Source organism: Pithys albifrons, chromosome Z (genome assembly GCF_047495875.1).
Source record: "Pithys albifrons albifrons isolate INPA30051 chromosome Z, PitAlb_v1, whole genome shotgun sequence".
Lineage (NCBI taxonomy): Eukaryota > Metazoa > Chordata > Aves > Passeriformes > Thamnophilidae > Pithys > Pithys albifrons.
This window is the reverse complement of record NC_092497.1, coordinates 17,884,951-17,901,711: the sequence shown is the minus strand read 5'-3', so window position 1 is coordinate 17,901,711 and position 16,761 is coordinate 17,884,951. Positions and strand designations below refer to the sequence as shown.

Below are 16,761 nucleotides of genomic sequence, written 5' to 3'. Positions count from 1 at the left end.
TTGTTACATAACCCGACTAAGTGACCATTTGTCTTTTTGAGAGAGCATTCATGCCAGTAAGGATCTCCTCTGCTCAGCAGCACAGCCACAGCTACAACCACTGTCCCTTGTGCCACCTCCAAAGGGCAGCAGGCCCTGAGAAACCCAAACTGAAAGTCAGCAAGCTGAGATGATTTGGGGTGGAAGGGGCATGTGGTCAATAAAGAAAAGCAAGGCCATGATCTGGCATCATGTGAAGCCAAGAGAGTACTACCTGCATTTTTGCATGGGTGTTTAAGTCCATAAATTGGTTTTTTTGGGAAAAAAAAAACATGTCAAGAAAACCCCACTGGATTATTGTCTGCTTTGTGAAGTAGTTTCTTAGATTGGCAGCCAGTAAGATCTGTACAGCCAACATTGCCTTGATTGCTCAGTCTAGCATTTTTTAACGTATCCATTCATTCCATAAGAGGACTTTACTTTGTCCTTTATGTTATTCTGCTCTAAAAGAGCCACTACAAAGTCTACGGAAAAAATTTTCCCCTTGGTCTCAAAGATTTCTACCTCCAAAAAGCACACATCATCAGAGCACTGAAGTCTATTAGACCCTGCTGAGGGCAGAGAAAAGAAAAGGGTGGCAGGGATGAGAGAACTTGTAGCTCTTGTTTTCCACTGAGTTCATATCAAAATGGATGTGTACTCTAGCTCAAGCTTTCTCCATGACTGAAATATTTCTACGGGCTCTCTTTGGAGAGAAATTTTCTGGTATTTTCTATTGTGTAAGGTCACACTGAATCTCCTTAGTGGTCAGAGAACTTGTAAAAGCACTTTTGTCTCACTCTGATACCCAGCTGGTTACTTTTTTCATTTCTCTGCAAAAGTTTGCTGCAATTGACTCACAGGTTCACAAGTTAGTAAGGGAGAACATGTACCTACAGATACCCTTCGCACTATAATCATGTACAGTCCTTGAACTGTTAGTCAGAAGGTGGAATGAAGGCAGGAAAGGAAAGAACTAAAGTTATGAAAGAGGGCCAGTCAAGTAGTTTTTGCTTCATATTAAATACATCTTGTCTTACTTCGCTGGTTTTTATTAAATGGCAACAACATTTTGGTAAGAAAAACGTTACTCCATTACTATTCAGAATCTGTTATCAGAGCAATAATCCAACCAGGATTAGCCAAGTATTCTTACAGAAAGACCTACTCATAATTTGAAAGGGTTTCATAATACATTCTGTTTTGAATGCTTTATTGACAATACTGTGAATACTTAAAGAACAAAATGAGCACCATGTACTTACTTTAGTCTGTTGAATTGCAATAAGGATATTCTTCATTGTGGCTTTCAGAAGCCACTGACCAATTCTCACTGCAATGAGCAAAACCTTCACAATAAAGAATCAACATTTTATTTTCTTTTGTTACTGTATTAGTCTTCAGTGTAATCCACATTACTCTATTGGGATGTGTATTGTGTGCATGCAGAGGTAAGGATATCAAATCAAATTCTTCTCATGTAATACAAGCAATTCTATATTGGTTGCACTATTTGGGGCTTTTCTGCAAGTGAACATAAATATAAAACATCTTTTTCATCTATCTTTAGTATATTCAGTTATGGCTAGGCGGAATCCAACCCAACAGGACTACTTATGAAGGACTAACAATTCAGTCTAGAAAGTCATATTAACCTTTCCCCAGTATATTTTCTCATTAATTTTTCCCTTTATATTTACTTCTCTGGTTTTTGTAATATTTTTTTTTCAATATGCACAACCATATCAGAGGGTACTCACAATGGCATGTAGATACATTCAGCCTGTGTAACAGAATGGCAATTTTATAGTCACAGTTAAGCTGTTTTTATTTAAAATTGAACAGATTTTTTACTAAGAACAACCTTCTAAATACAAACAATGTGAACCTCTGACAGGAATCAAAAGGAGCAAAAAATGTGATTGGCAAGGCACTGTACTTTTTGTACTGAAAGTCAAAGTATTTTATAATCCTCACTTCAATTTCATGGTTGCTATTTCATTATGTTTCCAGAAGCCTGAAAAAGGCAAGTATTCATTTTACTATTCAACTGTTGTTTTATATCTTTCATCTTGACACCAACTTTTTCTTTACAACAGCTACAGTATCTCAAACTAATTAATAATTAACAGAAATTACAACATTTAGAGTGCAAAGAAATTATGGACAAAAAGTCCCAAACAAACCCAGCACCCAGAAGACAGGAAAAACAATGCTTCATTTTGGAACAAATCCTCCCTCCTACCTCTCTTCCCCCCCTTCCCTTTCAATAAGTTTTCTTGGCTTAGTTGGCTGGCTGCTTCTTCCTAGAAATAGGTCATCTTCCAGCCTGAAAAGCTCTGAGTGTGTGAAAGCCTGAGTCACTGCTTTTCAATTACAACAATTCATCATGCAAGAAGCTGCACTTAGAAGTTATCAATCACCTTCTATAAAAGCAACCCAAAGGTGATACAATAGACAAATTGTGACTGAAAATTTGGAAAGGCTGGGATAACACAATATGCTGTCCATTTTATTGTTCTGACCCTGCTGCAGAGTAAGATATCTAATTAATTTACCTATAACTTCATTAGTTACTATGCAAAACTTGTATTTCTCCTGATAACTCCCTATTTGTGGCTCAGATATTGCCCTTCTTGGCTTCCAGAGCAGACAAATACACTGTTCTATGTCCGGAGTTAAGAAGTCTAGGAAACCTACTATGTACACAAGGACTGCTTCCAAAGAAAAGCTTAAGAGCAGTTCCTGCAGGACTGACAATTTCCTATGAGTGTTTAATAAAGACAGCAAATACTACTCAAATTTATTATCCTGGCATGTTTCCATTCATGTTTTCAATGGGAAAAATCTTTATTTTACAGAAAATTCACATAATTTGCAGTTTTCATTATGACATGCAGTTTTCCTTTTATCATGGTACAAACAGGATTGTTCAACTCTGTCCCTAGAGTACCATAATTTGTTCTTAACAATCCCATAATGAGATTAAAAGTATGTGAGGGCAGCAAGCTGTCCACACATACATGTTATATATGCACTTAAGTCACTGGCTTCACAAGTAATGATGATAAACACAAAAAATTCCTCATGCTTCCCTGTGATAAAAAAATGTTTTTCAAGTGGCATTTCACTCCAGAAATTCTCTTCCCTCATGTCCACATTATCAGTGGTTGTGTTGTCTCTTTTCTAAACCATGAATATTTCCAAATATAGTCAGAGAAGCATGAGACATGTTACAACTTATGAGAGGAAATGCATGTCATCTCATGGAAAACAATGTGACTGCTATCTGTATATCCTATTTGCCACATTTGCTCATGTCAGCTGTTACGAAAACATGTTTGCACACAGATAAAAATTCATGTTTTCGCACAAGTATCAAGAAGATGGGAAATAACCTCAGGTGTCTGTACTTCCCTCCCCATATCACACTCTAGACTATATGAAAATTTCATTGTATTGTAACATATTATATTGTGTATTATATCATATTCTATCACTGTTAAATGTGACCTGGAAGAAAAAAGCTGAGGCACTCTTCATCACCATTGATCTCTCTGTCACTCCTCTGTGGCAGCCTGCAGCATTAGGACTGCAGTGGCTTCATACTGACCCTGCCATCATGCCATTTTTAGGACACCTTGTTTAAGACCCTGTTCCTCCCTCCTGGCTTCTGAAAGTACCTTGGAGCTCAGCTTTCTGAACCATACACAGACAACTGAAAAGGACAGCCTTAGCTGTAAAACACTTGCTACATCAGCTTCCTGCAACAAGAAAACCTCCAAAACACCACAGGATATATAATACAATACTTGGAAGAGCTATAATTATCAGAACATTTTTTCTTCTACAGAATTAATAACAACTTCTCTCCTGTGATTGTAATGGGAGCTCATGGCTTAGCATTCTGAATGGTGGGTCGGTGGTGTCAATCACTTACCTGAAATTCAGCCTTAAAGCATGCTGAAATGATCAGTTCTAGCACTAGATAGTGCCTAGGCAGAGTTTGGGCTCATTAAAGTCAGGGAAACAATTCAGGAAGCCCAGATTTCAGCAGCCCAACCCAGAATGAACTCAAAATTACCTGTCACCTAGGTTTCAGAGCATAATGGTGCACAAAACTTTAGAATATGAATCAGGTGTAGAAACAGACCTCTGTACCCTATCCTACTACTAAGCCATTCTAATGTAATGGCAAAAGGTGATGAAAGCTTCTCAATTTAATTATTTCTACTTGAAAAGAAAAAATTGTTAAGCTCAATAGCTAAGTAGCTTCTTTTTATGCAATACCAATTTACCACATGTGAATTAAATGGACAGTCAGTCCAAAAGAGCCAGCTCAGAACTCCTGCCAGCTAAGTGCCCCAGACATTAGTCCACAGGCCCTGGAAAGATGAATATGCTTCTTGGGATCAGCTGAGACCCAGTTTCAGTATCAGGGGAAGAAGGCTGCTTGCCTGACTGCTTTATTGCCTGGTAGCAAAGACACTTCTGGAAAACTTTGAGAGGTGAATCTACATCACCATGATGTAAATGAGAGAGGTATCTCAAGAGATAACTAAGCCCACGCTTTCCAGGTGACTATTACCATTACATCTCAAGCAGCTACTCCTTAAAAAAAAGCTGAACTGGGTACCTCTCTTACAAAATTCTTCCCCATCCCTGGCCTTTGAGGAAGTAGGCACCTTGTGCAGGTCCCTGAGAAGGATGGACTTCAAACATCCTTGATCCACTACTTAACTGCAGCAGCCTTCTTGCATTGCAAAAAAACCATTTTTTGTGCACTTTAAAGATACTTAAATGTCCCTGCTGAACCCAAGACACCTAATTTAGCACTCTGGGGCATGAGGACCATGTTTCAGGTGACGTGAGGCTGCAGCATCCACCCTTTCAGCCTTCAGCCTGCACACCAGACTCTGACTTATCCAGATGCCAGTCATCAGGTTGGTAACAGGCTATCTCTAGGCAGAGTTCAGAAAGAAGTTAACTTTTATTTTCTTGTAAAATGCAGCGATTGTACATTTCAGGACCAAAGAAAAGGGCTTATGTACATTCAAGAAGAGTTTTCTGGAGATAATACTTGCTTCCACAAAAGCAGAACAGTTGCTTTTTGTCTTGACAGAACCAAAGTCTGTTGTAGCTGTCAGCTTCTCAGAAAGACAATTCCAGAGATTCAAGTACTTTTTTACTGTTCAATATGATGAACTGGCTTTGGGCAGTTTGGAAAAGAACACAAAAACAAACAAAAAGAAAAGAGAGTAGAGACAGTGAAATGAAAGTATACTTGGCTAGAGTTAAATGGATAACTATTATTAGCAGAACTACTGAAGGACTACTATCCAAGTAGTGCTGCTGGATTTTTTTTTCTCTGTTTATTGTTTTGCCTATTTTAATAAGAGTTCATTCTCAGTCATTTCTATATTTGATTTGCATGTATTTCTGGCATGTTTAAATAGGAACTTTATCTGATGAGCATAGCGGGATGAAGTGTCAAGTGACTTATATTTTTTCCACTTAGGAAAGGTTAGCTAAATACTCATTTGAGGAATTTCAGTGTAATTTGAGTTTAGTATCTATAAATCAAATCAGCTCTATGCGCATCTAAAGTACTGCATATAGAGACAACAGAATTTTATATTCTCCAGGAAGAATACTGGATTATATTATTCTCACATTCATTATTAGAGCACTGCTCTCATTGTCATATTCAAATTTAGAGTTAAGAAAGTAGAATCACTGAAAAAACTGTTTAATGAAATGTGCCATTCTTCAGCTAGCAATTAAAATTCTCTTCAGATAGAAATTCTAATAGGGATACAGGTACAGAGATAATTGAGACACACACTCTCTTCTGCAGGAATATTTGATGACTCTCTAGGATGCACTAGTTACCCCAGGACAAAATACTCCACTTGCTTCTGCTTTGGACAGGTGCCTCAAGGGAGTTCTTCAGTGTTTTACTTTCCCAATTGTAACATTGCTGTTAGAAAACCAGAACACAAACTCTTGACAACAGTTGCCTTGAATTTGACACCTACACAGACATTTACCTAACTAAGGCAACAGATCCAGCCAAGAATAAATTTAGGCCTGAAGTCAAGTAATTTACTGTTGTGTTCTTTTAGCAGAATATGTAATGAAGTAGAATTTCTTACCCAGTGTGCTTTCACAGTTGAAGGGAAACTCAAACACAACAGTCACAGAAACTGAGAAGTTTTGAGTGACTGCTGTGCATGTGGAAAAGTTAGACTAATAAAGATAGGTAATCCAGGCCATTTACCTGAGGACAGCTGCCTTACTCCAGGTAGCACAGAGTACAACACAGACATATCCCCCATAAAGGGTTGGCTTGACAACTCCTCGTAATAGCATCCATAGCTGTGCTAAACTCACGTGAGCCTAGCACAGGTCAACTATTCTTCAATCAGGTAAGAAAACTGATCTTGCAGTCAGATGAGGTCGTTATTTACTGGTAATCCAGTGCGTCAAGCAGTCTGGTCATCTGCAGTCTTATCATTACATACAGCTTTGTGCATCAGTCTTAACACAGCACCAACTGCTGCAGCTTTCTGGCTTAAGGGTCACTTATGTTTGAGGCTGACAGCTAGACAGGCAGATAGATAAACTGTCAGATAGATAAAAGGCAAAAACCTAATTCAGTCTTTCACCACCTTGCCCATCCCCAATCACCCCCTGCATCCTCAAAATCCATTATTTCCTCAAGTATTTCTGCTGTGGATATGCTCCATCCCAAGAGTGTGCTGTTCACAGTTATTTTCCTCAAGATTTATTTACTGTTCTTTAGAAATGACAAATTTTATTATTCAAAGAGATTAATGTGATTGAAAAAAAAATAAAGTATTGTATGAAATAAGGGAAAAAGATAAATGTAGAAGCAGGTTGCAAAGGGCAAAATAAATCAGGAATAAAGCAAGAGTTCCATCAGGGCTGTGCATAACATTCAAGCCCTTCACCCTGTCTAACAGCAATTTGGAAGGAACAAAAGAATCCATGACATTCATCACGTGTGACATTCAAGCATGCACATGCCATTCATTTGCACACAAAATGTCTTTGCTCATCCTGCATTCAAAGAGTCTGTGTTGATCTTACTTCTTTGCCATATAATTCCTCTTCTAAGTCCTGAATAATATGGAAGTATTATTATATTTTTAAAGCATACACATCTCCAGGAGAAAATAAAGTTTAGTCCTCTGAAGATCCTGATATGCTACAAAGGGACTAGTTCAAAGTTACAATTACTAGCACTTAGGATATTGAGTTTATTTTGTAATTCAGAATTCACCGCCTGATTTGGAAGTGATGGAAATTCTTATGTTTACTGCACTAAATGCCTTTAGTGTTCACCACCTCCAGAAAATGAGTGCAGCATGAGCAGGAAGAACGTTATCATATATTGCTTCACAAGTATACCAACTCGCACTCAGCTAATACAGACAGAAGGTATCATTTATCCTCTGCATTCACATTAACTTACTTTTATTATCCTTTTATCATCCTTTTATCAGTGCCTTGACAAGGGGTATGTTCATATAATTATTTAGTATAGATGTATGTTAGTCTTTCACCTAAAGTTTTATAAAGAAAAATCCTTCTGTGTTATCTTTTTTTTTTTAATAGAAATGAAAACTAAGGCTCAGACAGTTCTCTAATGTCCTTGACTAATTTAAACTGGAACAGGACAGCCAAATTATTTTCACAAAAATTAAGCTTATCAACTTGCTCTCTCTCTCTCTGTACAGGGTCTGAAATCCTAACACAGTGTAGTATCACAGAGCCAGAGATCACTATGTGCAAAAGAAGTTCTAATCATTAAAACTGTAATGGAAATGTCCTAAGCCAAGCAGATAACATGTGTTGGTATGCAAGTGCATGGCTACGCCGATGAGAATCCAGCCTGTGTCCTGTCTGCATTTCAGCATGGTCACCATGGAAATGGGAACCGGCCTGCACAGAGTCTAACAAAGGAAACCTTTAAATGAAAATAACAACACTGGATAGAGAGAGCCCAAGATTTCTGCTGGGGAAAATGACTTGCTTTACTTGTCTGAAGATGTAGAAACTTCTTTTTACCTGCATTCATCCTAAAGGAAAGTACTTTTTTCACACTTAGCTGTTTTGACATTAAGCTATTACACTGGCAATTCTAGTTATTAGCCCACATGAAAATACATTGCATGAATTACATGCAAAACCCACTTTCATTCATTCAAAATTAACAATAGTGAAGAAAGACCACAATGAATAATATTTTTATATAGAGGCTAGAAAGCACAATAAAAACAAGGAGTAGCAGTTCTTTTACTTCCTTAACTTCTTAAATGAAAGTTCTGTGTCACTGAATCCAAAAAAGAAAAGAACAATGCATAAATTGTTCCAGAGTGAGGCAACACACAGTTAAAACTTGTTGGTAGGGTCTTGTGTTGACTTTGCCCAAATTATACACAAATAAATATTAACTGTTAATGTGTTTAGGTGTGTGATAGTAATACACTGTATGCTTTCTAAAATAATTTCTACAAAATACAAGTCCTGTAATGTGGTATGAATGAAGTCTTGCTTCAATGTGCAATGCTATGAAAGGCAAAACTCCAAAAATAATATGCAATAACGCTTCTACTACCTGCTACCTACTACCTCTTGAAGAAGGAAAAACTAGAGATAGTTTTACTTCAATAAGAGTTCACATTTGGGTCCTGCTTTCAAAACATCTCCAGATTACAGAATGATTTTTCACATGAATATTACTCACAGATTTGAGAATGAAATAGCAAGGCATCAAAAGATGATCATAAAACTGGAAAAAGCCAGAAATCAAGATAGGTTGTAAAGCTCTAAGCTGGTGTGTGCGCATGTGTGTTACAATCATAAACCACATTTTCTCCCCAAATTCTATCTTCATTTATTGCACCAGATGCACAATTTTCATTTGCTACTCAGTTATCAGTTTAGTACTTTCTGCTCTCTATGTTCCTGTGGACTTTTTATATATATGTTTTAACACACTGCATTACAAGCTTCCTTGTGGATTATCTACATATCTCTATTGAAGTATTTGCAGGTGACAGAGAATTTATTTTTCAACACTCAAGTGAAATGAGAGGTCATCCTTAGCTCCATTTAAAAAAAATACTTACCCCTTCTTGATACCTAGTGATACAGCTAAAACCTTATTTTTTCAGAGTACTTAGCACATGCAAAATAAAATTTCCATTGACATCAGTCACAGCTGTGAATACACAGCAGTTTTTGCACATCAAGATGCATTTCCACAACTAACTGGAACCAGTGGAAGTGATGGCTACCAGTGAAAGGGACTTTTCCAGCTTTCCTCCCTCCTCTGGCCACGAGTTCTGACTGTCCCCAATGCCAACACTAACAAATAAATGCTCAAGTGAGCAAGATCAGTTTAGCTCATCTCTAAAACTGACCTGACTCAAAAAGCGGAAAAAAGTATTCAGGCAAATGGGTCCCTGACCTGTTCCCCAGACCAAGCCACAGTGATAGCACAGAGAAACTGGTGAGAACATGCAATCAGGAGTGGATGAAATGCCCTTGCAACGTCAGCTCCACATTCAGGTCAGCTTAACCAGATCGTGAAAACGCAACTTCAGTTTTGAGAACCCCTGGCTGAGCAAAGAGAAAGAGAAGAACACAAAAGCTCCAACCACATGTTAAAGATTTGATTTAAATGACTCATCTGAAATTGTATTCAGCTTTTGTGGAAAAAAGAAAAAGAAAGGAGAGAAAGAATCCACTTTGGCAAGGAAAAAAAAAGAATATTTGTTTCTTTTTATCCTACCTTTCAACCTCATTCATCAGATAACTGTTTAATTTCCAAACAAACAAGTCTGGATTTCCAGCTCCTTCTCTGATCATATTGTCTTCCTCTGTCCATAGGCAGTGCCACCATGATGCATTGATATGTAGAAAAGAAAAATCCAGGTGGCTAACTTACTTCGGGCATTTTCTAACTTTTGCAGGTTAAATACCATTATCACAACATTCATCCCAGTTTAAACAAAACTAAACCACAGAAAAAGTCTTTGTTAGTAGGTCTCCTATCCCTCTATACAGCTTTATAAGCCCATTGCTAAGAAGGTCTCCCATTTCCCTGCTGAAAATTCTCTATTCTATCCAAACTTTTCAGTGAAGTACACACACACACACTGGTTTCAGATAGGGCTGTTTTCTCCTTCAGGGTGCCTGTGTTCCACAGAGAGAATTCATGGCCCTCAAGTGGAACAATTGTGGCCCAAAAGGCATAACTTATTTAGCTGCAATTTTTCACTTCAGAGTTAAAGAGTTCAAGGGCTGTGTACTTCACAGCATGGGGATATTAAGAATGTTTTAGAGTTGTATCATTGGGTTTCTGGAGGAAGGTGCATGAAAGGCTTTAATGTGAAGGCCTGCTGAGATAGTATAGGTGAGGCCATGCTAAATTTTACTTCCCCCACTAGGTAGGGTCCCCCAACACCATCACCTGAAAATTGACTCTGAAGTGAATTATCGTCATAAAAAGGAGATCAGGTTGTTTCACCCAAAGCCCAGGAAACAGTTAAGAGCACACAATACAGACAATCAGCAAGATCCAGAAGCAAATTGGAAAGCAGAGTGATTCAAACAACAATGGAGATTGCTGTAAAAATAACAAGATGAGAGAAAACTTCTGTGTTTGCAAGTGTAAACCTAAGACCTCACACAGAAACATCTGACCAAAGCGCAAAACAAGGATGGATATAATTTATGTTAAAATCAAGCTGATAAAAATACATTTCTTTCCAGAGTAATGCAGTTTTCCAAAGACTTGTTACTTGGCCAGATTTAGGTAGACAATGCAAATAGCACCTTCCTGCCAAAATTCAAATATCTCCTCTGAAGCATGAGGGCACTAGAACTTTCCAAAGAAAATGTTACCAGAATTGAGCCCAGGAAAGCTACTGTATTTTCCACTGCCTTCCCTCTCAGAGAGAGCTGGGCTGTTTTGACTCTGACTTTCAAGAACAGGATAAGGAAAAAAAACCTTGGTGCTTAAAATGTAGATTTAAAGAACTAGACATGGCAAATCTACAAGCAGTGTGTAACAACAGGAAGCACCAAGCTTTGTTGCACAGGTTACCCTATTAACTACTTCACTTATTCCTCTTAACATAATCTAGTTGTGTATGCTATATACTTTTTGGTCAACAATTAACAAGGTTAGTAGCAAAGTTGTATTATCAAAACACTAGATCTATAGCATTTCTCTTCTTGTAGCATCTACAAAGTCTTAATGACTTTCCAGACACAAAAGTACTCAAAGAGTTAACCCACCACTTTGCTAACCATTGCATTAGTTTTACTTGGATTTGGAGACACAACAAAGTACCCCATGTGATCCATTTAATATAACTGATTCAATCAATTTGAAAATTATTATGGGGAATCTGCAACAGTACCACCATAGTAAGACTCCAAAAATCCTCCAGGAAAATGCTCCCATCTCAAAACTTTCTTTTCCTTTGTACTTCTACAAGATCAAAAAGGCCTGAAATAAATATTTACTCACTAATGACATCCACTAACATCAAATTTCATGACACACCTGAAATCAGAATTACAACAGCTTTCAATGTATAAATTAAGATAAATAATGGATAATGCCCAAACAAAGTAGACCTATCCCACTTCTGTCAGTCTTGACGCCAGTGGAATCCTCCTCTAACAATTAGTCCTTATCTTCTGCTTTCAGCACCACTTTAAAAACCTTAGCAAGTCTTGAAACCCCAGGAATTATAGAGAATGTTAATGATCTTGGTGTGTGGTGCTGTAACCAGGAGAATAAAGGATAGATTAAGTAAAAGTGCAGAGTGAATATTTTGCCCATTGTTACTTTTCAGAATTTTTCTTAAAAAAAATTACCACGTTGTTTGTGCACTGTGTATCTCATCACAGGTTTAATATTTTTGTATTTCATACCCTGCAGTCACACATTCCACTGCAGTGTTTGCTATAGTTACTGAAAGAACAAGTTTGAACAGCTCATCAGTAAAAACTCATTTTCATACTGCCTTTTTGGTGACTTGCTAATTAAGGTTCCATGAGAGTATAGAGTAATTTTAAAACTCTGGAAGTGCCTGGGAATTTGCTCATAGCAAATGAATATGATGGTGTATAGGTCCCAGGAAAATATATGTAATGGTAATTAACTTAGCCAAGAGAAGGAGATGGTTCAAGTTTCCCTGTCCTTTTCCAAGGAGCGACAGCTACACAACAGGGGTGGTAAACAAACCTAGAGGACTCTTGCAAATTAGGAATAGCATTAACAATGAGAACATCATCTTCACGTTTAAAAAGTTATAATCCTCATATAACTGTAACTTCGCAAATCAGACTTGCCATCCGTTCTATCCACGCCAGCGCACACACACTCCATTTAAGCGAAGATGAGAACTCCATGAGTTTAACCTGCTTTAAAAATGCCTTCAATGCACCGCGCTCACAAGCAGCCACAGCCACACACGCCTCTGGCCCAGGAACCGCAGGAGCGCTCGCAGCTGGGTACCCACCGCCCGTCCCCGCCGAACACCACCGCCCACCTCAGCCGGGCACCCACCCCGTCCTCGCCAGGCACTCCATCCCCGTCCCCGCCGGCCACCACCGCCCATCCCCGGCGGGCTTCACCGCCCGTCCTCGCGGGGTACCCACCCCCGTCCCCTCCGGGCACCACCGCCCGTCCTCGCCGGTCACCCACTGCCCGTCGGCCCCTTGCCCCGGCGACGCGCTGAGGGGCGTCAGCCGCGGCCGGAGGCCGACCCCAGCTACGTACCGGGCGCGGCTGACGCCTCTCGCCCGCAGGGGGACCTTCCCTCCTGTCTGTCTTCCTTTCTTTCTTCCTTCCCAGAGCAGGGAGACAGACCTACCCAGAGCGAGGAGCAGCCGCGCCAGCGCTGCGATCTCAGAGCCCATGTCGCGGTGCGATGCGAAGCGAAGTCGGGCCGGTGCCACTCCCGAGCTGGCCGCTTCCCAGCGCAACACGGAGCGCCACCTGCTCCGAGCCGCCCCAAAATACTTCTCCTCCTCCTTCTTTTCCTCCTCCTCCTCCTCCTCCTCCACGCCCCCTGAGCACCGCGGGTGCGGTGGGGCCGGAAGCAGCTCCCCCTGTTCCCTGCCCCTCGCCCCGCACCCGCGGCGTTGGCCGGCGGTCCCCTGCAGTCTCCCCAGCCGGTTTGCTCCTCTCGGTTTTCCCCGAGTTTCATTCACTAGAGGAGACCCTCCGCGCTCGACCCGCCTGGCGGTGCCCAAGGCTGTGTGCTGTTTCCTGGGCGCTGCTCTGGAAGGAGGGATCCAGGATCAGGACACCCCCCCCGACTCGGGTACCCTGAGAAAACAGCACTTTGGAGGGATGGAGATCCCTCTTTTTCAGTTTTGGAATCAGAAAAGTGTAGAATAGTCGTAAAACTCGTATTTATTTAACAGTGTAGAGTGACTATCTCTCTCAACTATTAAACTACACACTTAGTGACATTGAGACTGTATCTTCTCCTTCAAATGCAATTCCTGCAAAATATGTTCCTAGGAGTGCAACAGGACCCAGGAGCCTTGCCACACAACTGATCTGAAGTTGGCAGTGAGAGGATGCATTGCCTATGCAAAACAACTGCCTACACTGGCTTAGGTGCCTGGCCAATATTCAGGGAGACTGTGAATTAAAGCCAGTAAAAACAGGGAGTTGAGGATTTTGACTTGCTAGGAAATCACATAGAATGAATTGAGTTGTGCAGCTCTCAGCCTACTAGCCTTGTCAGCACTGTTTGAATACTCTGTATTCAGAGTATTTGAAAAACATTAATTTTGTCCATTCTACACTTCTGGTAAATATCAAAACCTATGGCACTACCTTTTCATATGGCATGTATTCTATTTTATGCAATGAATTCTGCTGAATAATTTGAACTTCTTGGCATTAACATGGTGTAATGAAAAAGACAGTTTGCCTGGAAAATGGAAATAGAAATGCTTCCTTTCATCACCCTTTTCAGTATTTAGGTCATGGTCCTTTAGGTGTGACAAACACTGTAGCTATTGTTTCAGGAGCACATGTGTTCTGTCAGCTTTTTATTTCTTTTTAACACTCTGAAACTGTTTAAAATGAAGAAGCCTGTCAACAGGTGCAGTTGTTCAATAGGTATTTATTTGGACATCAGTTTTATATGGACATCACATGGTTACAGGAACCTGTAGCAGGATATTAAAATCCACTTGATGGTATTGCAACAAAGACCTGTCTTTTTATAACTGCCATTGATTTCTTTCATGTGTTTACTTTTTAGGACACACAGGTGTGTTACACATCTTAATGCATGAGCTTGTATGTGGACTTGCTTTGAGCATTTCCCAAGGCACTGCCACTTCTGAACTCTAAAGCCCTTGGTCTAGTCAGTCATTACCAGGAATGACTCCTAAGTTTCTCAGAACAGTCCCTGTGCGTCCTTTGCATGGTATCACAGAAGCCCTGAAGATACTTCAAGGTGCAGCTACTGAAGGCAGAAACATCAGCTTTAGTACCAGGAGTGATCCAATAACCAGTAGGCAAAATGTGATGAGAAGAGCAGCCCTAGGTGCTTCTCTTTCCATCTTCACTGAGTATGTGTGCCACTCTGCGACAAGGAGGGAAATCCATACTTTCACAAGGAAGAAGAACATTAATTAATGGATACTAATGAAAGGACAATAAAAACAAACAATCAAACAAAAATCCACAGCATGCAGAAAAATGGTTTCTTAATAATGAAATAAACCTAGAATCTTGTTCTGCCCCACCCTAAAATAACCTCCACAGACTAATATGTCTCAGCTTCCTTAAAAACAATGTCTTTGATTCAGTTACATCATTCTAATTTAAATATACCCTAAGGATATGAAACTTTCTTTCTCATCCAGACACAATGTTAAAGAATAATTTCTCACACACAAAGGCTCTCTCTTAGGGTGTTACTTCCCAGACCAATATTTTTCCATATTTACAAAGAATAGGTCTCAGGAGACAAAATTTATTGTCTTCTTTAACAATATTGCTGAAGATGAATACTTTTGTTTTAAAGTATTATAAGGCTTTTGATAACAACTCTATCATATAATCCTGAACTGTACTTCACATACTGTTGAAAACAAGTTTCTATATTGTATTTCAGCTTTTTGACTAATTTCAGAAATTTTATACATATATTGCACTTATTCTGAAAAATCATTCTTTATTATTGTACATCTACACTGATAATCAACAGGAAACAGTTTGGTTAGTGCTCTTTATATCTGCAGTATAAAGTAGAGCCAGATACACACCCTTTGCTCTATGTATGTTTGTTTTTTAATAATGTTTTATAGCACCCTGTTGTGTCTGCTTGTCAGTGACACTTGCCAAACCCACCATATCTGCCTGAGCTAGTTTGCAAAGTTTCAGGTTTGGTTCTATGCAAACACAGATTACATGCATATTACAAGAAATTATTTTGTTGGCAAAGGCCAAACAAACTTTCTTATTCACAGTAAGGACTGTGGGCAGCAAGTTGCTTGATCAGTTCCACTATCAAATGATCATTATAGTTCTTGTGTTTTCAAGGAAAAATAAAAGTTACAAAGCAAAGATACAAAACAACTATTTGCTCTTAGAAGATATCCTGGTGAACACACACTTAATAACAAACTTTACTTTGGAATTTTATAATTTCTGTGTGTTAACCTACCTTTTGAATGTGACAAAAAATTGTACAGTTAATGCCAAACTTCCCAGACAAACATTCAGGTATTTCCACATCTGTCATTTGCAAGGGCTGACCACAAAATCAGAGTTTCTGTGGTATGCAAAACTTAGGAGTTCTCTGTTAATGCATTTGTTGGAAGTTCCCTTGGAAAGGTGACATAATTTACACACAGGAGGCCAAGGTGTGTGGCTCCAGATCACTCTTTAATGTAATTTGTCTGAAGATGTTAAAGGGAGAGGCTCCTGAGTATCAGTTATTATTTTTGGCAGACACATGATGTCTGTAACAAAAATGTTACATTAAGGGCTGCACTGAAGAGGAAAAGAAAAGCTTCTAAAAATAAATCAAATCTAAAAAGGAAACATTAAAATTAGCTCTAAGGATGTAGGTTAGACATTAGTAATAATTTGGTTTTGAAATTTATCTGGGAGAGGTCAAAAGCACATAAATGACATTTTAGGAATCCTATAGGCAAAGAGCAGAGGACAAAACAGCACTTTGCTGTGCTACCGTTGAAACCAACATTTTGTGCAAAGTTGAGATGGAGGAAAGAATGTGAGGAAAAATTTCAATACCAAGGCTAATTAAGTAAATAGTACTCTCTGCTCTTGAAAACAGATGCTTTAAACATATACGGTAAATATATATTAGAAGGACCATGGATCAGGCTGATGTGGTCAGTTGTACTTCAGAGAAGCATGTCTTATCAACCTATGACACAAGAATCAGCACAAACAGAAGAAGATGATTCTTCTCCCAGGGATCATGCAGATGTAGATGGCAGTGCTGTAGCATGGTGGATGTTTAAAGTTAAACTTGGTTTACAGTCAAGGTGGGGAAGAAATATATACCAACAATTTCTAAACATGGTGCCCAGCTTTATGAAGACCTTGAGCTGCAAAAAGGCTGCATGGAGTGTTTACAGGAAGCTGATTGCCAACTTGGCTGGTGTTATGGGTTTAGCTAGGCTAAATTTAAG

At 39.2% G+C, this 16,761-nt stretch overlaps 1 protein-coding gene across 1 annotated transcript in view; it reads right to left on the bottom strand.

Moving 5' to 3' along the window:
• Positions 1-13,111, bottom strand: part of ITGA2 (integrin subunit alpha 2) — a 66,398-nt gene extending 53,287 nt beyond the window's left edge. The window contains exon 1 of the mRNA XM_071580759.1: positions 12,942-13,111. Within this exon, the coding sequence (XP_071436860.1) occupies positions 12,942-12,987 (46 nt within the window). The 5' untranslated portion in view covers positions 12,988-13,111. The remainder of the gene's footprint in view (positions 1-12,941) is intronic.
• Positions 13,112-16,761: the final 3,650 nt, after the last annotated feature.